Source organism: Haplochromis burtoni, unplaced genomic scaffold, assembly GCF_018398535.1.
Source record: "Haplochromis burtoni strain Fernald_Lab_line unplaced genomic scaffold, NCSU_Asbu1 Contig_120, whole genome shotgun sequence".
NCBI lineage: Eukaryota > Metazoa > Chordata > Actinopteri > Cichliformes > Cichlidae > Haplochromis > Haplochromis burtoni.
In genome coordinates, this window is record NW_024582481.1 from 1525458 (window position 1) to 1549344 (window position 23887).

The 23887-nt window shown below is 43.5% G+C and overlaps 1 protein-coding gene across 4 annotated transcripts in view; it reads left to right on the forward strand.

Annotated features, from left to right (window-relative positions):
• Nucleotides 1-23302, forward strand: part of nbeal2 (neurobeachin-like 2) — a 32389-nt gene extending 9087 nt beyond the window's left edge. For 2 of the 4 annotated variants that reach the window (XM_005934820.2, XM_014337629.2), the window contains exons 7-55: nt 424-509; nt 624-927; nt 1076-1182; nt 1572-1658; nt 2452-2535; nt 2747-2845; nt 2988-3643; nt 3745-3877; nt 4044-4163; nt 4266-4596; nt 4835-4917; nt 5025-5117; nt 5346-5517; nt 6691-6824; nt 8591-8750; nt 9079-9181; nt 9363-9513; nt 9751-9906; nt 10028-10187; nt 10684-10772; nt 10881-11594; nt 11728-11912; nt 12084-12240; nt 13296-13439; nt 14087-14410; nt 15342-15491; nt 15576-15733; nt 15857-15981; nt 16069-16186; nt 16291-16448; nt 16528-16661; nt 16816-16923; nt 17016-17111; nt 17218-17342; nt 17429-17569; nt 17657-17787; nt 17876-17985; nt 18099-18216; nt 18329-18426; nt 18534-18647; nt 18746-18829; nt 18944-19053; nt 19687-19859; nt 19947-20041; nt 20164-20280; nt 20807-20968; nt 21067-21215; nt 21330-21465; nt 21621-23302. In XM_005934820.2, the coding sequence (XP_005934882.1) occupies nt 424-509; nt 624-927; nt 1076-1182; nt 1572-1658; nt 2452-2535; nt 2747-2845; nt 2988-3643; nt 3745-3877; nt 4044-4163; nt 4266-4596; nt 4835-4917; nt 5025-5117; nt 5346-5517; nt 6691-6824; nt 8591-8750; nt 9079-9181; nt 9363-9513; nt 9751-9906; nt 10028-10187; nt 10684-10772; nt 10881-11594; nt 11728-11912; nt 12084-12240; nt 13296-13439; nt 14087-14410; nt 15342-15491; nt 15576-15733; nt 15857-15981; nt 16069-16186; nt 16291-16448; nt 16528-16661; nt 16816-16923; nt 17016-17111; nt 17218-17342; nt 17429-17569; nt 17657-17787; nt 17876-17985; nt 18099-18216; nt 18329-18426; nt 18534-18647; nt 18746-18829; nt 18944-19053; nt 19687-19859; nt 19947-20041; nt 20164-20280; nt 20807-20968; nt 21067-21215; nt 21330-21465; nt 21621-21728 (7850 nt within the window). In that variant the 3' untranslated portion in view covers nt 21729-23302. The remainder of the gene's footprint in view (nt 1-423; nt 510-623; nt 928-1075; nt 1183-1571; nt 1659-2451; nt 2536-2746; nt 2846-2987; nt 3644-3744; nt 3878-4043; nt 4164-4265; nt 4597-4834; nt 4918-5024; nt 5118-5345; nt 5518-6690; nt 6825-8590; nt 8751-9078; nt 9182-9362; nt 9514-9750; nt 9907-10027; nt 10188-10683; nt 10773-10880; nt 11595-11727; nt 11913-12083; nt 12241-13295; nt 13440-14086; nt 14411-15341; nt 15492-15575; nt 15734-15856; nt 15982-16068; nt 16187-16290; nt 16449-16527; nt 16662-16815; nt 16924-17015; nt 17112-17217; nt 17343-17428; nt 17570-17656; nt 17788-17875; nt 17986-18098; nt 18217-18328; nt 18427-18533; nt 18648-18745; nt 18830-18943; nt 19054-19686; nt 19860-19946; nt 20042-20163; nt 20281-20806; nt 20969-21066; nt 21216-21329; nt 21466-21620) is intronic. The other 2 variants (XM_014337628.2, XM_014337630.2) reach the window with 2 other exon arrangements.
• Nucleotides 23303-23887: the final 585 nt, after the last annotated feature.

A 23887-nucleotide genomic window follows, 5' to 3' on the forward strand; every position in this document is an offset into this window, starting at 1 on the left:
TTTCAGTATGTCCACATTTTAGGAGGATTATCATAATACCAAGCTGTAATTGGCAATGTTAAGGGGCTACTTGTGTAATACCGAGCCTATAAGAAAGGCTTAGGCTTTTCTCTTTTGCATAACTGTAAAACAAAGAAGGCACTCCAAGGGACGTTTTCTGAGGCGTTGTGGTATGAAGTTTTCCCTTTCATTTATTTATTTTTTGCTGTTGGTCATTTACTATAGCCCCGTGTGCTATTTATAGTGACTGGAGCCTGGAATCGGTCCCAGTATGCATTAGGGAAAGAAACAAACTAGAGAGGCTGAAAAGAAAATGTTTTTGCTTTAATTTAATTATATTTTGAGAGCACTGCGTTTGTTTTCTGTCTTGTGGTTCCAGTATTAGCTTGTCTTACGTAATATTGTTTTGGCTTCCTGACACAGAAAGTCTGCAGGAGAGCGAGAAGATCCCAGAGTTCCTCACGCTCAGATTGGCTCATCTCCAAGGCGCTGTCATCAGTGGAGGAAAGGTCTGCTACTCTGTCCTGTCTATCAATAGTCACTCAGCAGTCTGAGGAAAAACAGTAGACAGTCAAACTAAAATACAAGTGAGTCAGAGTCACGCTCCGCCTTGTTTTTTGCAGAAGAATGGTCTTCTTTCCATCACTCCTTACTCTGTGGATGACCTCTTCTCGGTCCTGCGAGCATGGTGCTGCCGGACCTCCCCTGAACCCAAGGACACCAGACTCCCGCGGCTGAGCTTGCAGTGCCTGACAGCGATGATCCATCTCCTGCACACCAGCAGCCCTGTGGAGCGGCAGGTGGAGATCAGGACCATCCTGGAGAACTACTTCCAGCTCCTCAACTGGAACCGTCCACTTAGCAGCGATCAGGAAGACAAGCAGTCCTGGGAAGACAGCCTGATCTCGCTCCAGAGCCAAATGCTAAGTAAGAGCACATTCACTAAGTCTCAACTCTGCCTGGGTGCAGATTGTTCCCTTTTTGTTGATCTCTCTCAGTCGGTATGAAGGGCAAGAATCAATTGTCCCAGTGTGTGATAAATAAGATGAGTCAACCCTATTGTTGTCACTTTTAGCTGCTATTCCTGAGATCCTGCAGTGCTCTGACAGACCAGTCCTTCAAGCTATCTTCCTGAACAACAACTGCTTTGAACACATCCTCAGACTCATTCAGAACAGCAAGGTCAGAGCAAGTCCTTTAAAAACATTTTGTGTCTGCTCTTTCATCTCTGTGCTCTTCTGAACCAGCCTCCCTACCAGTCTGTCACCTTTTTATTTGTCTCACGTCTATTTCCTCTGTTGTTCTCATAAATGTCACATCTGCCGCCTAATCTCTTTCTTCTTTGGTTACCTTGAAAAAAAAATCACAAATGTTCATGCTTCCATGTTACTTGTCCGTCACTTGGCTTTGATAAAGAAGTACCCCTGCATCTGTTGAGAGAGACCAGGATCACACCTGTCTCTCCTGCCTCTCTCGGATGAGTTTTTTTTTTTCTTTTTTGGTCTAATTGTCTGTCTTTTTGTGCTCTCTGTGTGTGCGTGTCTGCCTGCGTGTGTTTGTATGTCCTGTAGCTCTTTCAGAGCAACAGGCGTAGGCCGGAGCGTGAGGTTGTGTGTGACCTCACCACGCGTTTACTCACTGAGGTCGAAGTGGACCAGGTACTTTCCCCCACTCTGTGTTGCTATTGGACTGTCAGCAGGAAACTCAGTGCTCTCTCCACTCGTTAGCTGCTCTGAGCTATTTAAACAGGAAGCTTAGGGCAGGAAGTCTGGCTTACACTCATTTGTAAATACAGCAGGTAGCACTGGCTGTACATGATAGTTGTCGTCTCGAGTTTTCTTTTTATCTGCCATCACACAAGTGTCCTGTCACAGCTCATCTTAGTTATTTCAGGCATTATGTTGATTTCTACCACAGATGTAAATAGGCTGAATTCCCTGTTGACAGCACTGAGCAATAAGAGCATGCTGTGTTTTTCATAGTGCATGAAATGGTTGCTTTTGGGTGCACGTCTTTCCTTCTTTTCCTCATGCGTTAACGGCTCTGACGTGTGACTGGTGGTGCTTGTATAAAAGATCTGGCTCCTATCCTGGAGTTTGATGTTGCTTAATTTCTCGCAGTAGTTGAGGATTGCCTCAGCTCTTTCTTTTTTTTCGGGTTTTTTTGGTTGGCTTTGGGTTTTGCATGCTGAGACCTATCAGTAATTAACAACGGGGCGATTGTTTGGTGACTTGTTCAACTGTGTGCTTACTTTTAGTACTTACGGTGTAAAAACTTTTTTAAAGAGGGCTGTTTAATAAAATTCCTCTTACAATTTGTAGATATTCGGTGCAAAATTCATGTGTTGAAGCTTTTGTGTAGGGTTTACTTTTAGTTTGTTTTGGGAAATTTTGGCGCCAGCTCATGATGATGCACATTTCTAATCAACTGTGCCTCCTTTTTTCCATACAGGTCTGGGAGAAAGGGTCAGACAGTATTACAGTTCATGCTTTGGGAGTCCTCACAGCTATAATGAGTAACTCACCCAATGCTAAGGTAAAGCCCTCCTTGATGTTCTCTAGACAAAAACCTGCATGTTCTCCTCAACGCTACAAATGTTACAATTCCTGGTTGCTGACCAGGAAAGTTCCTTCCATTAATGTGGGGAAAGCTCATTGTATTTCCTTCCAATATATGGAAGTGTGCCAGCTAGCTATCCCCTGCAGAACAGCGTTCTCCAGCCTATTTCTGTCTCACTTCCCCTCAGGAGGTTTTCAAGGAGAGGATTGGCTACTCCCAGCTATTTGACGTGCTGAAGAGTCAAGGTCAACCCACTAAAAGGCTTCTGCAAGAGCTGATGAACATGGTGAAATATGAATTTTCTCATTTTCCTTAATGAGTACAGAGACAGTAGAAGTCAAACTGCCCCAGTTTAAATGGTGTTATAGTCATTAGCCTAACCTGTCTATATCTTATCCTTTATTTCTTATTCTCTGTCTTCTATCCAGGCGGTGGAGGGCGCGCACGCCCATGCTCATCACCTTGGCATTAGTAACGACCAGCCCCTGCTCCTGCTCCTGCAGTGGCTGCCTGACCTTTCAGGTCAGAGGGACCTGCAGCTGTTGGTTGCTCAGTGGCTGGCTACCGTTTGCGGTGGCTCCTTGTCTTGTCGCACGGTGGCTGTGGAAGCAGGCATGGTGGGGGCTCTGCTGCAGGTGCTCTCCCATCCCCAGTGTCTGGACAGGCAGTGTGCAGACTCCCTGCTGGGCCTCTTGCAGGACTTGGGCTCTCTATGTTTCAAACCAGAGGAGCTGAAGAGTCTCTTGAGACTCCTCAGGGTTGGCCAGGACAACGGCGCACTGGCAGGGAGGGTCCACCCCTACTGCACTCGCGTTATACGTGTGCTTTCAGCCATGGCAGCCAGAGAAGGAAAGGACAGTGCCTTGCAATATTTTGATCTTACACCCCCGATGGCAGGGATCATGGTGCCCTCAATCCAGCGATGGCCAGGCAGTGGGTTTGCTTTTCACGCTTGGCTCTGCCTTAACATGGAGTTCCCCTCTTCTCACTCAGACTTCTCCAACAACCGTAAACCTGCTGCCAGCTCTGGCATGGGTACTCAGCATGACATGGGAAAGGGACCACGCAGGAAACAGCTCTACAGGTAAAAGGACACATTTGTGAGCAATAAAGTAACAACACGATATAATTACATTTATTGCTGTGGACTAAAGTGCTTGACTGAGATGCTTTTTTTCTGTAAAGTTTCTTCACAGCGAGTGGAACTGGACTGGAGGCCTTCTTCACCATGGAGGGCGTGCTGGTGGTGGCTGTTTGCACTAAGAAAGATTACATGGCTGTTGCTCTGCAAGACTATCCACTAGCTGACTCGTGCTGGGTGAGTGTGGACACCTTGGAGTATATCTGATGTAATAAATTGAGTTTTTCTCTTGAGAATAAAGTTGCTGTGAATTTTGAACTAATGTTCACCTTTGTAGTATTCAAACTTTTAGCATGGCATTTTTTTTCCATCAACACGTGTGTTTGCTGTGCTATATTCACAGCATTCAGTGGCTATAGTTCACATCCCAGGCCGCCGTCCTTTTGGTCAGAATTTGGTCACTATCTACATCGACGGGGAGCTGCGCAAAACCGCACAGCTTCGCTTTCCATCTTTCAGTGAGGTAACTGAAACTAGCATAGCATGTATTCTATTATTAGAGAGGAGTTCCTCCTTATCATTCTAATTCCTTCTCTTTGTACCCCACCCAAACCTGATCCTGAAGCCTTTTACATCCTGCTGCATCGGCTCTGCAGGCCATCGGACCACTACCACCACCACCTCTCCTAACCTGCCCACATCATTTTCCTCCACTCCATCACCTGAGTTTGCCTTCCCCTCCCATGCCCCCTCCCTCATTCGTTCCCAATCCTTCCCAGCTTCCTTTGCGGGTGGCCGCTGGGGGTCCATAGGAGACTCTCCAGTGCACACAATCCCAGCAGGACTGCAGGACACGGAGTGGGGGACACCCACATCCCTGGATGGGCTCCTAGGCACTGCCTTCATCTGCCACGAAGCTCTGCAGCAAACCCAAACAAGAGCTCTACATGCTGCAGGTGCAAAATGTTCTTAATCACTTTGAGCATTAGTGTATGTTAGGATTCACCTCTGCCAGAATTCAGCATACAATCAAATATTCAGGAAACCAGCAGTAAAGAAAAATCACAGTCTTTCAGACGTGTTGCTGAAAGATTAGTCCTGCGCACACTGAAAACAAGAGTAGCTTTTTTACATGTGCACCGAGCGATGTTTGCATATTTCATGACCTACATTGCTTTCTACACTTCATCACAGGCCCCAATCACGTGTCCTTATTCAAAGTGGAAGGAGAGCTGTCTGAACTCAATAGCAAACTGCTGCTGTACTACACTCCACAGGTAGCTCACTGAAACTTTCATATTGCACTACAGTGCTGTCATTGGGCGAATTATAAACAGTACAGATTATTCCTGTTTATGCATGTGTGTGTGTATGTTTTCTTCAGGCCTTTAAAAATCAGATATGTCTGGACCTGGCACCCAGTCACCATTATGATGGCAGGCTTACAGGACACAGGGTGGTGAACTGGGACATCAAGGTTAGATATGAAGCATTTTCAAATGTATTGTATTCATTTTGAAACTGTATCTCACATTTATGGCAAGTAAGAAGTGCTATAACTACCCATGTTATATGCCTGCGAACTCTTACCTATACTGTACTAATAATGCACTGAGCACTGCACAGTGCTATTTTTGTCATGGTTTAATTTTCTTTTTCTTTTTCTTTTTTTATGATTGTGATTTATTTTGTTTTGTCCCTGCAGGATGTTATAAACGTGGTCGGTGGTATGGGGGTTTTGCTGCCCCTGCTTGAGCAGGTGTGTGAGGCTGAACAAGTTTACAATGGAGGTCAGGAGATCTCAGACTTGCTGGGGCCAGAACTCACTTCCCCCAGAGGCCCTGCTGCAATGCTGCTGCCGCTGAACAAATCTGCAGGTCAGTTAATCTTGAGTTAATTTAATTTTTTACTGCTCTGTGTATTATATGCGGCTATAGCATACAATCAAATAGCTCGCTCGCCAAAATGAATCTCACAAATCTCTAGTAGCATATAGATAGTCTTCGATTTGTTTGCCCAGGTTTTGAGATATCTGCTTTTCGTCTTCCATTGCTGTTCTCAAGAAAGTCCCAGAGCCACAGGGATATTGTAATGATCACACTGACTAGAGAGTGGCACTGTGTAATAGGATCCCAGCATGCAACAATTCAGTTTATAAAATGTCTTCCCTCCTGGCGTTATTATTTATTTGAAAGTAGAAGCATTCAGGAAACACAGCAACTCATCCACGAAGTTTTAGACCATGTAAAGTTACAGACAGGTGCGTAAATGTTGCCAATTCTCTGTAAACTCAATAAATGCAGACTTCTAAATCTCCTCTGGTATTAACATCAGCATAAAAACTGTGTGCTGGCAGCTTTGTGGCATGGGTTTCCATGGCCAAGCAGCTCCTGTAGGTGGCCCAGTACTTACATACACTCCATATAGTATACTTTTACTGGAGCTACTTTCTGTGCCTTCAAAAGCCAGAGTATGATCCTGCAACTATGTAAAATACTTTAAATGTAGCTTTTAACTAATGTGAGAATGAAATAACATTTAGATTCACTGTACTGAGGTAGCATCTGTAATCTTTTTAAAACTTTAGTAAATTAAACCAAGCTGTCAACATGTCTGCATACACTGCATGTATACTGGTCAGAAAGCATTGCATGTTTATAGTTTTTAAAGCTAGTATCACAAATATTCATTATTTCCTGTTGAATTTAGTTTAGATGTAATCTCTAAGTGACATCCTGACTAGTAGTAAATTAGAGCTTAGATGTAGTGCACGATGCAATGACAAGCAGGAAGTTGCAGACAAACAATAAGCATTGTGCAATCAACCCTAATAGGTTAAATGTCAGAATCTATGTGGGCATAATGATGAGAAGTCAGTAGGTCAGTTCACCTAAGACTGGAAAAAATGTAACAAAATGAAACATATAATCTGACATATGTCGGATGACTCATCATGAGATTAGAAAATGTCAATAAAGTGCCTGGTAATGCGAAATGATGACTGCCGGTAACACCGGAAAAAATGATTTACCCTATTTTTCTTCTCACAGAGGGCAGACTAGAGAGAAACAGCATCGCCGCGTTCCTGCTGATGGTGAAAAACTTGATTCGCCAACACCCCGTTAATCAAGAGAGCCTCTTGCACTGCCACGGCCCAAGCATCATAGGAGCCATGCTCAGCAAAGTAAGCTCCCCTCACATCCTATCCATTCCATCAAGTGGGAACTAAATGAGAGAAGAACTGATTATCATCTGAAAGCGAATATCTGACCTTTTCCATTGTATTGATGCAGCGTAATCGCCGTGTAATAAACGGGTCTAGTGTTGTCGAAAGAGCAGCGGTTCTCTCAGAATGACAGTATCAAATGATTATGTGGGGTGAATGTATGGAGTTTGCTAGACTGCACAGTCACTCTTTGAATGAGAGTGGTGATAGCAGCTGTGCGACCTGAGAAAGTGCTGAATTGCAGTAAGGTTGTTTTTTTTTTAGTGATATCTAAGGACAGAGTAGTGTTTACTTTTTCTCACAGTGACATGGGAAACATTAGCCTCATGTCTCAGAGTCTCCTGCTTTAAATATTTTCAACAGTCTTCTTGTGTTTAACTTTACACAGGTGAACTTTTGCACAGACTAAGAGTGTATAAGCTATAGTTTATTTAGTTTGTTCTACTAAAGTATGTAAGGATGCACAAGTACATACAGGATGTGGCATATTTTATAAAGTGTAGTAGTATATGGGTAAAAAGCTCTATCCTGGTGCATTATATGTTGCAGATGTTGCACAAGTACTGTGGCACACATACTTTTGAGGAAATGTCTGAATAAAACCACGATGAGCGTGAATGTCAGACTGATCAATGTTACATGTTTGAAAAGGGCTAAACAAAAACATCCACTGTCTTGCATCAAACAAAACACGGATTAATGTGGCGTGTTTCCGAGTTACAACAGTGCTGATTCAGCAGCCACAGTAGTGTTTTTTCTTCTTCGGGTCAGTGATAATTTCCTGCATGTTTAAGCTCTGAACTTGACTTCATCATACAGTATTCTCAGATGTAATTCTTCAATGCACCTAGCTAGGTCTTGCATTCGGTGCCATCTTAGCCATATACACTAATCAGCCACTTCATTAGGCACACCTTCCTATTACTGGTTGGAGTTCCTTTTGCCTTAATTCTTTGTGGCATAGATTCAACAAGCTGATGGAATTCCTCAGATATTTTGGTCTTTGTTGACATGATAGTATCACACAGTTGCTGCAGATTTGTTGTTTGCGCATCCATGATGTGACAATCCTGTTCCACCGCATCCCAGAGGTGAGATCTGGTGACTGTGGAGGCCATCTGAGTACAATGACCTCGTTGTCATGCCCAAGAAAGCAGATTTGAGATTTTGTTATATGGCATGTTATCCTGCTGGAAGCAACCATCAAAAGATGGGTACACTGTGGTCATGAAAGGATTGACATGGTCAGCAACATTACAGGTAGACTGTTGTCCAGTTTTAGTAAGCCTGTGCAAATCGTAGGTTTCCATTTCTTAGTCAAGTATCATTCAAAGTTTCTTAAATCAAGTAAGACATCTTGACCATTCATACTTGCATAAATGCATTAAGTTGCTGCCATGTGATTGGCTGGTTGAAATGCTTGCATTAACAATCGGGGGTAATTAATAAAGTGGCCAGTGATTGCATGTTTAAATGTATAATATTAATGTGTTCAATCCTGTAAGGAAACTACTTCTTATTAGTGTGGCAGTGGCTCACAAATAGAAGTGTTATATACAGTAAACAAACACTACTTCTTCTTCTTCTTCTTCTTCTTCTTCTTCTTCTTCTTCTTCTTCTTCTTTTTTAGTGTTATTTAAACGGGGCTTCATTCCCAAAAATCCAGATAAATGAAAGCAAACTGGACTTTAATACAAACGGCTATCTGCTTGTTTCTTCTGCAGGTTCCAGGCAGTATGATGGACATGAATGTTTTAATAGCATGTCAGCTGCTGCTGGAGCAGGTTTTCAATGAGGGCAACAGTCTGCTCTTACAGCATCTCTACCAGCACCTGCTCTTTAATTTCCGCATCTGGACCAAAAGCCACTTTGCTGTTTGTCTGGGTAAGCCACAAGCAGCCCCTTGTTGTGGAGTAATGCACCTGTGAACCTTTTAATGTCTGCCGAAGCTTTTTGTGTCCCTTTTCATACATGTGCACATGGTGGGAGGAGAAGGAGACGGGTCAAAGCACAACAGAGTGGGGGCTGAATACATTAATGTCTCAAGTTCAGGCTGTGGGACGGGTCAAAAGGGAATCGGTGACTGATGCACCACTTCAACGCCCCGTGTTATAAATTGCTGCTCCTCTTCACCACAGTCTTGCATATTAGTTTGACATTTCTAAATGTCAGCCTGAAAGAAGATGACAAAAGTATTCTTTGTCTCCCAAAGCACACATACAATACCTGCAGTCTGTGATAAACAAAAGCAAGCAGCGGATGAGGAGGAAGTACGGCGTTCAGTACATACTGGATACCGTTCGAACATACTACAGGTAAACCTTCTGTTACGATGATGAACGGTCACATTAGGTAAATGATTAGTGTATTCAAAAATACTCATCACTCTTATCGGGTTATTGTAAATATCCGTGTTTTGTTCACTCCCCTTTGATACCAAAACGTTGTTCCTCAGATGGGATTTCATTGAATTCATTGAAATATCTTTGGTCACAGTGTGGAGAAAGATGGCAGCTCTCTGTCTGATGAGAAGCAGACGATTCAAACCTCTCTCTTCGCCTTGCTGAAAGATTTTCTTAAGTCTCCTACACAAGAGGAGCTTCACTGCGTCCTTGCCTACGTTCTGACTGTAGGAGAGGAGCAGCAGGTAATAACTCGCATGTTTTACAGCTGTTTTTATTTCAGGAGTTTAAAATTGCTATCATTTGACCTTTTCCGTGTAATATTTTACTCCTAATCTCTTTTTCTTTATATGTTGTTTTGGTATATCTGCACTTTTCGAAATGCTCTTTGTGCAACTTCAAACTTTACCCTCCCTACTCCACATTTCTTGGCTCTTTATCAACCTCCTCCTTCACATCTTTCCCGTGTCTCTCTCACTCAGGTGGTGAAGGCCTTGGATGTGCTGTATGAGCTCTTGAGGAGCAGCCCTCCTCGCGAGCAGGTGCAGACAGTGCTGCTGGAGTGGGGCGTGGAGCAGCTGTACAGTTTGCTGCTCAATCCAAGCTTTGGGGATGAGGCCAGAGAGAGGGTCTTCAGGGTGAGATCCAGTCACCGGACCTCTGCTTAACATATTGCAATTTATTAAACAGCAGATATGTGCATCGTACTGTAAACTGTGAAAATGGGATCCTCACAGTTTCCCTGTGGTTACCTTCTAGGTTTTGTACAAGATCCTCAAGAGCGAGCGTGTGTCGGAGCGCAACAAGCATCGCATTAAACTAAGGGATTTTGGCTATCGTGGACTTGTTTGCTGTCTTGATAACATTCCCGTAACCATGACCACTGTCCGGTGTCTGTACGAGCAGGTCCTCGCTACAGGTAATGCAAACACCACAAGAGTTTTCCTTTTATGATGGAAATGGATGACAAAAAAATTTATCTGATGTTTAGATAAGAAAGCTGCGCTTTAGCCCAAAATCAAGTGCAGTGGTCAGTCCTGTTTTTTGTAATGCTTTGAGAAAATAATATAATAATAGTTATAAAACGTTCTAATAATGACAAAATAGTGAATTAAATTGAATGTTTCACTAAAGGTTCATAAATGTATGTAAGATTAAAAAAGCAGCAGGCAGAAGTACAAAAAAGAAACTCTCTCCCAACTCGCCTGGCTTGCTTTTTCATGCCTCCCAGACCTTCTCAGATATAATATGCTGAAAAATGATTGCAAGTTTCTGTTTGAAAGTGATGCTGAAAACATATTGCCTACCCCAGCCTTGAATCGACTAACCAAACAAACTGAATAAACAGCAATAACTTCCTTCCATTAAAACAAGCTTGAAATGATGAAACCAATGAATTAACTGCTGCTCCACAGATGCCAGTCCTAGTTTTAGAGACCTCCTGGCTGTGGCCTGTCTGTCCCATCGAGCTGAACTTACTGTCCGACTGGACGTGTGTCGCAAGGTCAGTCTGCTTAAGAAGTCGTGCTCTTATAAAACTGGCTTTTTCCCTCCTATCCCACCAAAAGATTTATTCTCAGTAATGAAAAGCTCTTGTTCTGTTTTACCCCAGCTCTTTCATCTGATCTACTCCAATGAGGATTACGTGAAACAGCTTGCGAAGCAGCCTGGCTGGCAGGATGTTCTCACCAAACTCTATGTGAAAGAGTCCTATGAGGCCCACGCCGCCACCATTGCCGACTCGAGCAACCACACTCCAGCAGAACCAAACTACCGGCCGCCTCTGCGCAGAGAGCAATCCCTGGTCATAGAGGACGCACGTACAGACATTTTCATGAACTACCGCACCTCGCAGGAAATCGAGGATGAGGACGAGGAGGATGAAGGTGGACAGCGGGACATCTCTGAGGGTTTCTCGGATTTATCACAGTCGCCTCCCAGTGGAGGCGGAGGCCCGCTGAAAAACTTCACAGGCTCCCTGCATTTCAAGTCGTTTGACTCGGTGGATCAGGGGAGCCACTCATCCTCTACCTCCAATCCCGTTGACATCGCCTCGTCTCACCATGAAGAAGAGGGAAGGGACTACCATCCGCTCTCCCCCTTCGGTACATCACCTTTTGATTTGGATTTGCCAGGTGTGGGAGAGACTGGCACACACACACCTGCTGGTAGTCTGACCAACACACCATCCCCTCTAGAGCACTACAAACCATTCCCACCGCTCAGACCAAGGAAGAGCTCCAGTTTGTCCAATGTGCTGGATGACACCAGCTATGGGACCGATCCTCCTACTGGAGACACAATCTCCAACACGTCCAACCCACAGGTATGCCTGCTCCCTTAATGCGGGTTTCACTGCACTTAGCATGTAAATCCAGGCTTTGAAATCTCGTTCCTTGTCTATGATATCTGATGAGATTTTGTTGAGCTCCATTTACCAGCTATTGTTCACACTGCAGCAGACCCCTGAGGAGGAGCTGTGCAACCTGCTAACCAACATCGTGTTCTCCGTCCTGTGGAGCGGCAGCGGAGCGGAGGGCGCGGAAGATGTGGTGTGGAGAGAGCGAGGACAGGTATTTTCTGTTCTCACCAAACTGGGCTCCTCCTGCCAGCTGGTCCGCCCTCCCGATGACATCAAACGCAGGTTAGTTACGCGGACTTGGAGAAGAAACGCACCAGGAGTGAGCCTGTCTCGCAGCTGAAAAAAACAAACGAAACCACTCCTTTATCTGTATCACCTTATTGTAAATATCTAGAAGCACCGTCTTGTTATGCAGTGAATTATTCAAAGTCTGTTTGCTGCTTTGTGCATCAGCTTGTTGGAGATGATGCTGGAGTCATCACTGTCAGACCTGAGGGACGCCCAGGGAGCGTTCCTGCCTTTCTGTCCCAGTCTCGTTCGGCTCCTCAGGCTGCTGCAGGACTTCCTGTTTGCAGAGGGTACAAACAACCACGCACTGTGGAGTGAAAAGGTATATTAGCTGATTCATGTAACAGCAACTCATTCAATATGGGATTTTATAAGTGTTGCATTATTGAAAGCCTGTATTTAACTCTCATAAGTGAAAAACACCAAAGACAAAAGAAAGTCCCTGACAAATTTGATTTAATATTTTATGGTTATATAAGCAAAATGAATCAATACACCAAGAAAAAATATGGTCTTAATAAAACCTGCCAATTTGTAGCCCAAATAATGTCACATTTTCTCCTCTTTATCAGTCCAAATTCTTCAGTTTTAAACACAAAGCACAAGTGCTCAATTTAAGTATAATCAGCTTACTGAATATCCTCATGATTGTGTCTTATTTTATCTCTTTCTATTTGTGAGTTTAATTTCAAAATAAAATTCAAGCTAGTACAGATCAGTAATGTTAGCTTAGCTTAGCACAGGGTTTTTGGAAAAAGGTGGCCTGGCAGTTTCTGTGACTGCTCCAAGACCAAGAAACGGTCATAAAATTTGTAAATGTGCTCCACCTTCATGATCCTTTTTACAAAGTACTTATAATGTGTATATAATGTGTTTCTCACTACAAGGTGCTCATCTCCCATCAGAATCAAACAGGGATACACAGTGGCTTACCCCAAAACACCTTGGTTTGTAGACAGAGCAAGCAAGGAACGGCTGTGATTGGTAGAAAGCCTGCTCTGACACCATGCTGAGTCATGACTGACCCTTTGTTGTTTTAAAGGAAGATTTTATTATTTTGCGATGCAGCTACGTTAGCCATTGATTTTCTCATTTAACGCTCAGCGAGAAAATAAATCAGTGTTTCCAAAAAAGATTCTCAGACTTTCCCTGAAAACTAGAAAAGTACTATATAAGAACCAGTCCATGTACTAAATGTGGAACTTGCTCTACTGAAGGGTGGAGAGGCGTGGTTGGGTGAGAAGTTTGCATTTGAATAACCTTTAAAGTCAGGCTGTACTGAATGGCTTTGGATTTTTATAGACGCTGCAAGGTGTGGAAACAGGTCTAGGCTTTGTCTTGAGTTCTTTGTTGACAGATGTTGTTGTTCTGTTGCAGATCTTTGAAGGGGTGGTGAACCTGCTGGACAAGTTAAACGCCTGGCATAGCACCCCTGGAAGTCCAGGAAACACTGAACTGAAGGAAATGGCCCAGATCGGCCTGCGTATCATCACCGGATATATCCAACAGCAGCACCCCACGGTCAGCTGCAACCACGATATTATGCACCAACCATATATGTCAAATACTTTTCACCAAGCATGTCTTTCACAACGCAAACACCTGCAACATTGAATTTTGCAGAACTGTAAAGGTTTACAGTCCCTATCATGATAAGTAAACCCAGATAAAGATAGTTTTTAAATACCAGGCCTTCTATGGCTTTCTGTTCAAAGATATTGCAGTCATACTTTTTAGGGAGTGTTCTGTATGAAAGGGCAGCTTCTCTCTGAGTTATCACGGCTGTTGTGGCTGTTCTCGCTGTAGGATAGAGAGAGCAGTGTTAAATGAACTGACCATAAGGCTTTCCATTACATGCTGCTGGTTTCATTCATCTCCTAAGTAGTGCAACTCCCCTTTTGTCACTTTAAAGATATATTAACTTAATTACACTTTGACACATATCACAATTTTTGGTCTACTAAGGAAAGTAAAATGAATCAGGTGTTTGGAGGTAGTCATGGATATTTGCTATGTACCCCAGTGTGACTTTGAGGGACTTTTTAACCAGTTTCTTTTTAACTTCTCAATCAAATACTGATATAACACATAAAAAAATGTGCCTATAATAATAAATTAGTGGGGGGTTTTTTCTTCCTGAGATCTATGTGTCTGTTTCCCCTCATCAGGTGAGTGAGATGGCCTATCTCAAGCTCCACAGCCTTCTTCAGACTGTGCTCTGCCTGAGCTGGGAAGAGGTGTGCTTCTTGCTGGGGCGGATTGGTTCCCCCTTGTGGCCTGGTGGTGCAATGGACAACACCAACTACGGACAGCCAGAGACCTTTTCCCACCTTGTGCCCATCGTGCGTACGCTACTTGACCAGCACGCCGACCCCGTCAACCTCCAGAAGCTCCTGCCCAACCTGCCCATCACCAACGGCAGCACCACCTTCGCCCAGGACCTGAAGGCCTATTGTCAAACACTGGAGTGGCAAGGCTTTTACCAGCAGCAGGTCAGTGTCAGCTGAAATGGGGCATTTAAAAATAGATGCCATTTATCTTTTGTTTAGGGAGTCTCGAGAACTTGTTCTCCTCACTAAGCACGTTTAATAAAGCGTGCACTCTGATACGGCTGCCTCTGTTCTTTGTCAGGTTTGTGTACTTTAGGAATATTTGCGGTTTTATTTTCAGGCTTTACCAGTTACCTCCCGGTGGGCAACTGAGAAATCTAATGCAAAGTTAAAAAAAAAAAAGAAAAGCTATCACAAGTTTAGAAAAATGAAAAGGCAATCTTAAACTCCCTAATGTTGCCTGGTATTTTAGGCAGAGCTTAGTTTATGCTTGTACTTGCACCTTAAATAGTTCATGAACTGATGCCAAACAGACACACTCCACACTGAGCTCAGCATTGATTTATCATTGCGCTGCGTGACAGTGTGTGTTTATAAATCTGCTTCGTTTAGATTACTTATGTATACGGATCCCGCAGTACATTAACCAGTATGGCATAACTTTGGCTAACGTGAAACTTCCAGGGCGCTTTTTTCATGCAGAAAGCGATCACATACCGTCTGTCTTAGTGTGTTTTCAGTTTATTTTTAGAACAGTTTGTTGTAAATGTGCTTACAGTTTTAGCATTTAGCGTTAAAGCAGTAAGAATCTTAATACGCAGTGCTTAACGGTTAACGACAGAAGGTTTATGCCACAGCTGCCCTAAATAAAACAATATTGGTCCTGACCAAAATGATGTTCTTGTCATGGTTAATGTGCAAGCTCTCTAATTGAAATGATATTTGATATTTAGTTTGAATGACTGAGTGTTACCTTGAATAATTTTTGACTTCTCAAAGATGACCAGTGTGACCTGTGTGACCAAAATCAGTTTGCTTATTTGCTTTTATTAACCACTTCAAAAACAGTGTCTTACTTCAATTGTGCCTCTAGGTTCAGCCCACCATGGAGCAGTACGAGCTGGACACGTTTGGGAGGAGCCATGACATCATGTCCAATTTCTGGAACTCGTGCTTCGATGACCTGATGAGTACAGCCTTTAAACAGGAGAAAGAAAGATCTGACAGCAAATCCAAATTTCAGGTTAAGACCTTACGACCTTTGCACTGCAAACTGCCGAAATACAGTTTCGCATCGTTTACTTCATGCATGTGCCTGTAAAAACAGGAGGCAATAGTGGATCCCTGCTTGAAGCGAGCCCGGACTGAGAACAACAGGTACCTCATTTGGCAGAAGCAGAGCTCCAGCCAGCAGGGGGTGGTGTGGCTGCACTGGAAGTCTCTCCGCAGGCTTTTGACCTGTGAGAGAGCAGCATGGGCCAACAGGTACGACAGCCCCTCTCAGCTCTGATCAAGATATTATGTTTAGCTGTGGATTTTTAAGACTAAGTTGTTACTGTGCTCACTACCCAAAATGTTCTGATGTGTACTTTGTGTCTTTGATCCCAGAGTTCAGCCGGAAGTAAAATGGAAATTGTCCAATGCAGAGACTTATTCAAAGATGCGCCTCAAACTTGTGCCCAACTATAACTACGATCCACACAGCGAGGCCAGCGCCCTGCGGGATAACATGGGTATGCCACAGACTGTAAGCACGTGAGTGTTTTTTCTCAAAGTACAAAGCTGCACTCACCACGTTGCCATATTTCTGTGATTATCAGGAGCTGAAAGCCCCCGTGGCTCCGAACCCCTCCCACTGGCTGTTGCTAAGGAAGCAAAAGTAAGCGACATGGAGGACGATCAGTTAGGAGAAGAGGACCTTCTCTTTTGGGATAAGACGTGAGTTCTGCAGACCTACTACCACCTTCTGCAGCAGGTTTCAGTATTAAAAAATGTAAAGTACGGACATCCACTGAAGCTGTACTTTTTTTCAATGCTCGCAGGGCGGAGGGAGAAGACGAGAGCCAGAAAGAAAAGCTGGTTCTGTCTGAAGACTGTGAGCTCATCACCATCGTGGCAGTTGTTCCCGGTCGTCTGGAGGTTACCACACATCACTTGTACTTCTATGACTGCAGCAGTGAGAAAGAGGAGACAGAGGAGGGTGAGAAATCTTTGACACTGTGGAAAAAAACCCAGAACACGTGTCCAAGCTGAGGTGACTTATAAATGTGTCCCCCCAGGAATTGGGTTTGATTTCAAGCGACCTCTGTCACAGCTCAGAGAGGTTCATTTGAGGCGCTACAACCTGCGAAGGTCTGCACTGGAGCTTTTCTTCATCGACCAGGCTCACTACTTCATCAACTTCAAAAAGAAGGTGACGCCTGATTTAAATTGAACTGCTCAGGAAGCTGCAGCCATAATTGAAACTAAAGAGCTTCTGCTGTTTAGTTTCAGTGAAGTCTGTGCTTTTGAAGTTATGAAACTGCGGCTTCTGTGCTCTCTAAGATTCTCAATCTCTCACCCTTCAGGTACGAAACAAAGTCTATTCTAGGATACTCGGTCTGCGGCCTCCAAACCTCTTTTACTTTGGCTCCCGCTCTCCCCAAGAGCTGCTGAAGGCATCTGGGCTCACACAGGTCTTAATTCATATCATTTCTTCAGACATTCTTCAGACAAAGATCATCAATCATGTACATGTTTGTGACCAGTCCAGTATTGATGTTAACAGAAATGGGTGTGCAGAGAGATCTCCAATTTTGAGTATTTGATGCAACTGAACACCATTGCTGGACGCACTTACAACGACCTGTCACAGTACCCTGTGGTAAGTGTGCCGCACTTGTATCTGCTACCACTGCTATCACCAAAGAGTTTGCACTTTCAGTGTGAGCAAATGCTACAGTGAGTTGTGTGTTTTTGTTTCTCTTCAGTTTCCCTGGGTCTTGTGCGACTACACCTCTACTGTTCTGGATCTGGAGGACCCTGCAGTGTTCAGGGATTTATCCAAACCCATCGGTGTGGTCAACCCACGTCATGCACAGAATGTCAGAGAGAAGTAAGTGGGTCTTGAAGCAGTTCCTGGGTTACCACCTGAATCGATAATATAAATAATTTGTGGACATATTTTTCTTTATTCTTTAGATATGAGAGCTTTGAGGACCCAACGGGCACCATTGACAAATTCCACTATGGCACACACTACTCTAATGCAGCAGGAGTCATGCACTACATGATCCGCATGGAGCCATTCACCACCCTGCATATCCAGCTACAGAGTGGAAAGTGGGTGGGAGTGCTGACTAGTTCAGGAGTTTCTTGAGTTTCCTGGTATCTTGTTTTCTCACACAGGTCTTTGTTGCCACTGTTTAGGTTTGACTGCTCTGACAGACAGTTCCACTCGGTGGCAGCAGCCTGGCAGGCTCGCATGGAGAGTCCAGCTGATGTCAAAGAGCTCATCCCAGAGTTCTTTTACTTCCCAGAATTCCTGCAGAATATGAACGGTAAAGAGTGCCCATATATATATATTTTGTCAAATAAATGCTTAAAGATGAAAAATATTAACTCATAGCTGCTCCATGACTGTTATAGGCTTCGACCTAGGCCAGTTACAGATATCTCAGGAGCCCGTGACAGATGTTGTGCTGCCTCGCTGGGCGACATCAAGGGAAGACTTTATCAGAAAACACAAGAAAGCCCTGGTGAGTCTACACAAACATCCTGTGTCTCTAAAACTTACTCATGCATTTTCTTGTGAGAATATTTTGTTAAGGAAGCTGCTAAAGAAGGTAATTTCTTTTATCTTAAACTGTAGGAGTCTGAGTACGTGTCCAATCACCTCCATGAGTGGATTGACCTGATCTTTGGTTATAAGCAGAGAGGCGAAGAGGCAGTGAATGCCCTCAATGTCTTCTACTACTGTACTTATGAGGGTAAGGCTAGAATAAAGAACAGGAAAAAAAGAGGAAACTTTACTCAGCATTAATTGTTATTCTGTTTTCTTGGTTGTGGCTCTTTCTTACAGTTTTCTTGACCTCTGTGCAGGTGCAGTAGATCTGGATGCAATAGCCAATGAGAATGAGCGCAAGGCCTTGGAGGGCATCATCAGCAACTTTGGACAGACACCTTGTCAGCTCCTTAAGGTACACTCAAAATATTTCACAGCTTTTTTCAAGATAAATAATAATCTGACTTTTTGTTTAAAAAAAAAAAAAAGCAGCAGTGTTATAACACATTTGTGTCCAATCAGGAGCCTCATCCGCCTCGCATGTCAGCTGAGAATGCATCAAGGCGGCAGGCCCGTCTGGACACTCTCCCCCTGAATATCTTTGAACATATCCAAAAACTCCGGCCATTTAAGGAGGTACGGCCTAAAATCTTTTTAAACTCATTCCTCAACTCAAATAATGAATATTAAGTCATGTTTGTGTATGTGCATGTGTTTATTCGTGTGTGCCTCAGGTGGTAAGTGATGGCTTTCCTGTGGTCCAAGCTGTGGTACCAAAGACACAGACCCGCTCCATCACCCAGGGCTCAGATATACTGGTAAGGACCAAATTCATAACTAAACCCAGGCAGTAGCAACAGTAAGACATTTGTGTTAGATAGTAGAGAAAAGGCTGGTGTAACTTTTGCATTAAGATGATTTTTCCTCTGTAGGTGACCGTCAGTTCCAACGGGTTGATAGGGACACACAACTGGCTGCCGTACGACAAAAACATCGCCAACTACTTCACCTTCTCTAAAGACCCCACGATGAATAATCCTAAGTGAGTGCCTTAACAAATAATACACCCATGGGAACTCCATTTTCTAGGGAGAAAAGTGTTGGTAAATTACACGTAATAATGTCCTGATAAGGGCCCAATTGCAGGACTCTAGAGGCAGGTGTGGCAAGCAGTAAAAGAGCTCTATTTAAAAGCTGATGGCAGAAGAAATCACACTACCCTGCTATTTTTTTCTTTTCTGAGAAGAACCTCTGAAGTACAGGATCCTTATCTGACTCTACAGAAACGGTGACAAGATTACTTTGGGTACTTTGTGCTCAAATTTAAATGTTTTGCACTCATTGCAGCATTTCCCAGGATAAAGAAAATTCCTGATAGCTGGATGGAAGCACAACATCTGTCTGTCCTCGTCCGTGATGATTCAGAGTTCCTTTTAATTTATTGAAATTTGCTTTACTGGATCTTATTTTCAGCTTATCGTTTCCATGGATCAGGAAACAGGAAATAAATAACGATAAAAACCATTTGAACATTTTCTTTCACACAGGTTGTAATCTGCAGAAGTCGTGACAGTTTTATGGCACATTATAAATCGTCCACATTTAGACCACAGCTTGCTCTTGTTGTTTGTTTGGAAGTCGCTTTGATCTTTTCCAATCCCGCTTTGTGTCCCAGAACTCAGCGTTTCTTGAGCGGACCTTTCGCTCCTGGGGTCGACATCAGCGCTCAGGTGCTGGTCGTGTCTAACGATGGTCGCCTGCTGTTCAGCGGGGGACACTGGGATTGCAGTCTCCGCGTCACCCAGCTGGCGAAAGGCAAGCTGGTTGGAAGGATCTGCCGGCACGTCGGTGAGTTCTGATGGTTATCTGTCTTAAAGGAATATTTGTATTTTGCATTGTTGCGCATTTATCTGTGTTTCTGTGTGTTCTTCGAAGACGTTGTTACTTGCTTGGCTCTGGATCTCTGTGGCATCTACCTCATCTCTGGTTCAAGGGACACATCCTGTATAGTGTGGCAGGTTCTACAGCAGGTGATCATCTTTATGCTTAGCCTCACTCACATGCAGCAGTTGTAAATTGCACTAAGAAGCAGCTGTGCTCAAAATGAAGCCTTCATGCAAAGAGTCTCTCTCTCTTTTTTTTTGTCATTCAGGGTGGTTTCTCCAGCAGCTTGTCTCCCCGGCCAGTACAGATTCTCTGTGGGCATGACCAGGAGGTAACCTGTGTGGCCATCAGCACTGAACTGGACATGGCTGTCTCAGGATCAAAGGTCAGAGATGTAAAACTTGGACGTGTTAAAGATGAAATAAAAGTACTTATGCTACTATTTAAGAGAGAAATTTAAAGATGTTATGCCAGCGCTTTTTTTTTTAAATCTCCAAAGTATCTCATTATTAAATGATCTAGATCTGTTTCACACATGAAGTCCAGGCAACGTTCAGAAAATCAAGCCAGGCTGTGGCCCAGTGTTGATCTTTTGCACATGTAGCATACAACAGAAGATAGTATGCTTCAGATGTGTTCTCCCTTCTGGAAATACTCCGTTTTTTTGATTAGAGTGCACAGAAGGCGTCCTGCCAAGCTGCCCCTCAAACTTTTATATAAATAAATAGCATCAAATCCTCAGGGGGCAAACAGAAAATTCAGGTCTGCAATTCTTAGTTCTTATTACAGGAACTTAAACTTGACTTCTTACGCCAAGAGTTGTCACCTTGCAGCATGACAAGATGACAGGTTTAAGCTTGAAGTGCTGTTGGATCTTTAATGAAGCTCTGCTTGTGCTTCCTGTGTGCCAGGATGGAACTGTGATAGTGCACACAGTCCGACGAGGCCAGTTCTTGCGAACATTGCGGCCACCTAACGAAAGCTGCATACCCGCCCAAATCTCCGGGCTACAGGTGGGAATGGAAGGCCACATTGTGGTACAGACGTCTCTGGAGGAACGCTCCAACAAGAAGGCACGTCCAGTAAACATATATTTTCTAATGCATTCGAATGTACGGCTCCCTTTTTCTTTCCGCTTATGTCACTATCCAAACGTTGCTTATTCCTGCAGGGCAAGTACTCCATTCATGTTTACTCAGTGAACGGCTGTCTGCTGTCTTCTTTCACCATGGAGGAGCAGGTGACTGCACTCCACCTGGTGTCTGAATATGTCATCCTGGGAACTATTCAAGGCAACCTCCACATTCGGGACTTGTACAGGTAAAGAGATGAAGAACACGGTGCAATGTTAATTTAAAGGCTGCTAATTTATAGCATTTGCACAAAACTTCAGAGCAAAAAAATGTTTGGTTCTAACTCTTCCCTCTTTTGCAGCCTGGATGCTTTGGTGACACCCCTGGCCTTGAGGGTCACTGTGAGGAGTGTGTCTGTCACCAAAGAGTGCAGCCACATCCTAGTGGGACTAGAAGACGGGAAGTTAATTGTGGTGGGGGCTGGGAAACCAGAGGAGGTGAGAAGCAGGAGTGGTAACTGTCAGATGTGAGAGAGTGGGGGTGTGGGAAGGAGGCTCTTGTATGCTAAATATTTGCTGAAAACAAGGTTTTTCTTATGATAATCGAGCCTTTTTAGAAGTGAAGATTAACGTGCTGGCCCTCCTCCTTTCAGGTTCGCTCAGGACAATTCTCCCGTCGTCTGTGGGGCTCCACGCGCCGCATCTCTCAGGTGTCGTCAGGTGAAACCGAGTACAATCCCACAGAGAATGCTGGCAAATGAGACGAGCGACAGTCGGAAGGAACCCTGAGGACTCTGTAGGATGCATCGTCACACGCTCGCGAGACTCAACAAGGCCTCCTGTCCTTTACAAACTGTAAAGAATAGTAAACTATGCTCTCCAGCCAGCCACTTGTCTCTCTGAGAGAGCAACTATACACTGAGCACTTTCTACTCTTAAATGGTTTTATATTTTATTGCATATTTCATTGATGGTTACACTGTTTTTAATCAGCATCATTCCAAAGAGTGGCCTTGTTTTGTGTATGGAGAAGAGCTCCGTGTTTGCGGTTGTGGACTGCTGTCGAACTGTATGTGCTCTGAGTCATATTTCAGGGGACTGACTCACTCTGATCCACATTCAGCCTCAGACGCAAAGACGAGTCATGCTGTGAACTCCCCGGGCTCCATGTTTTTCTCCTTTATTGTTGGAGACACGGCTACAATCCCTGTACTGTTGAATGTCCCAAAGCCATTCTTTGGCAATGGCAACTTCTTAAAACTCCTGAAAACTTGAAAAAAACTACAGTAGATGTTGCTTGAGATTCCCAAATTGCAATACTGGTAATACCACAAAAGGTCAGATTTTGTAAAGAAAGACACGGGGTAACAAGGCTAGTATACTTAATGCCGTTTTATAATGTTTAGTGGTTGAAAGATCCTTATCCTAGCACCAGAAATACACCAGGATACCACATTTTATAATCTCTGCATTCCTTAAGGCTCTAGGTAATGTAAGACTGTTACAATTAAAGCAATAACTGCTTTAATGGTCAAGTATGTGAAGTATATTCGTTTTTTTAACTATGTGGAGCTTGGATGCAATGAACCTCAAATGCAGGGCCCTCTGTTGCCTTATTCATGATAGCGTTAAGGCTTTTATAAATTCTTCTGGAATGGTTTTGTTGCTACTCTGTTCACCATATGACTGTATTCCTGTTATATTTGAGCTCAAAAGTGCCTTTTTCATCTAAGGCCTTGTATAAACACTGAATCTAAAATCACTATATGTCAGATTTGTTGTCCCTGCTGATCCATTTTGAACACACTTTTCTACTCCACTGTGACTCAGACGTGGATTCGATGAACTGTTGACTGTGCTGGTATTGTAAAACCGCTTATGAAGTACTGAGAACATCTGAAACATGTGTGTAGAAAGTCTGTCAGTGAGTTTTAGAGGAATTCACTTCCTGCCAGCTTTTTTTTTTTTCCTTTTTCTTTTTTCTTTCTTTCTTTTTTTGTAATACTGCGGTTGGAACAAAGTCGATGTTTTGCAGTGTCATTAATGGGAGAAAGACAAAGGGAACTATCTGGGTGAAAGCAATACCCATAATATGTTGCACACATAAAATGACTAGTTGTCAGAGATTCTCTGAATAAATGCATAAGAAATGTAAAGGAAACTATATTTGAAATGAAATGTTTACTCCTCATTTCAACCTTTTTCTCCACTGTTTGATTCAATGGGTTCAGACTGTCTAGAAATAATCATATTTACACAGCAGTAAGATAAGGATAAATGTATAAGCTGTGCATTGCTGAGACAGTCTGTGAATAAAACACGTCTTGCAAATACTGATATCGGTTTATGACGTTTTGCTCTAACCAGGGCGAATGCATTATTTCACACAACTATGCAGTAACTCTCAGAGACTTTGAATTCATCAGTTTTAGATGTACGTCTTTGCAGTCATTGCAGTCCCGATCCTCCATCTAAAGCACTTTTGAGTCGTGCTGTATTTTATGTATTTTAATTTTGGTGTTGAAATCATTCAGATTCAAAGTGATCCGTAAGAAACGCCATGCGTGTTGCAGTTGGACTTGATCCATTTCTCTTTCCCACTGTTATTAAGTGGTGGCATTGCTCTAGTAAAAGAAACGTCCAGCTCCGTGTAACTTTAAAGACATTATTGTTTCTGTTTGCTCTCAGTGTGAGAAGTTGTATTGCTCCTTCCCGATGCTTACTTTCAATCGTCTTATTTTCAGTGAACCAACAGCCCTGTTACCTGAGGTTGATCAGATGATAGGGCTGAAAAATGAGCTCTGATTGTGCGTGTGTGTGTGTTTGTATATGTGTGTGTGTGTGTGTGAACCCCAGGAGGAAGGAAACTGATCTGCTGCCACAATGTAGCTCATCCAGCTCCTCCATAATCCCAGCCTTG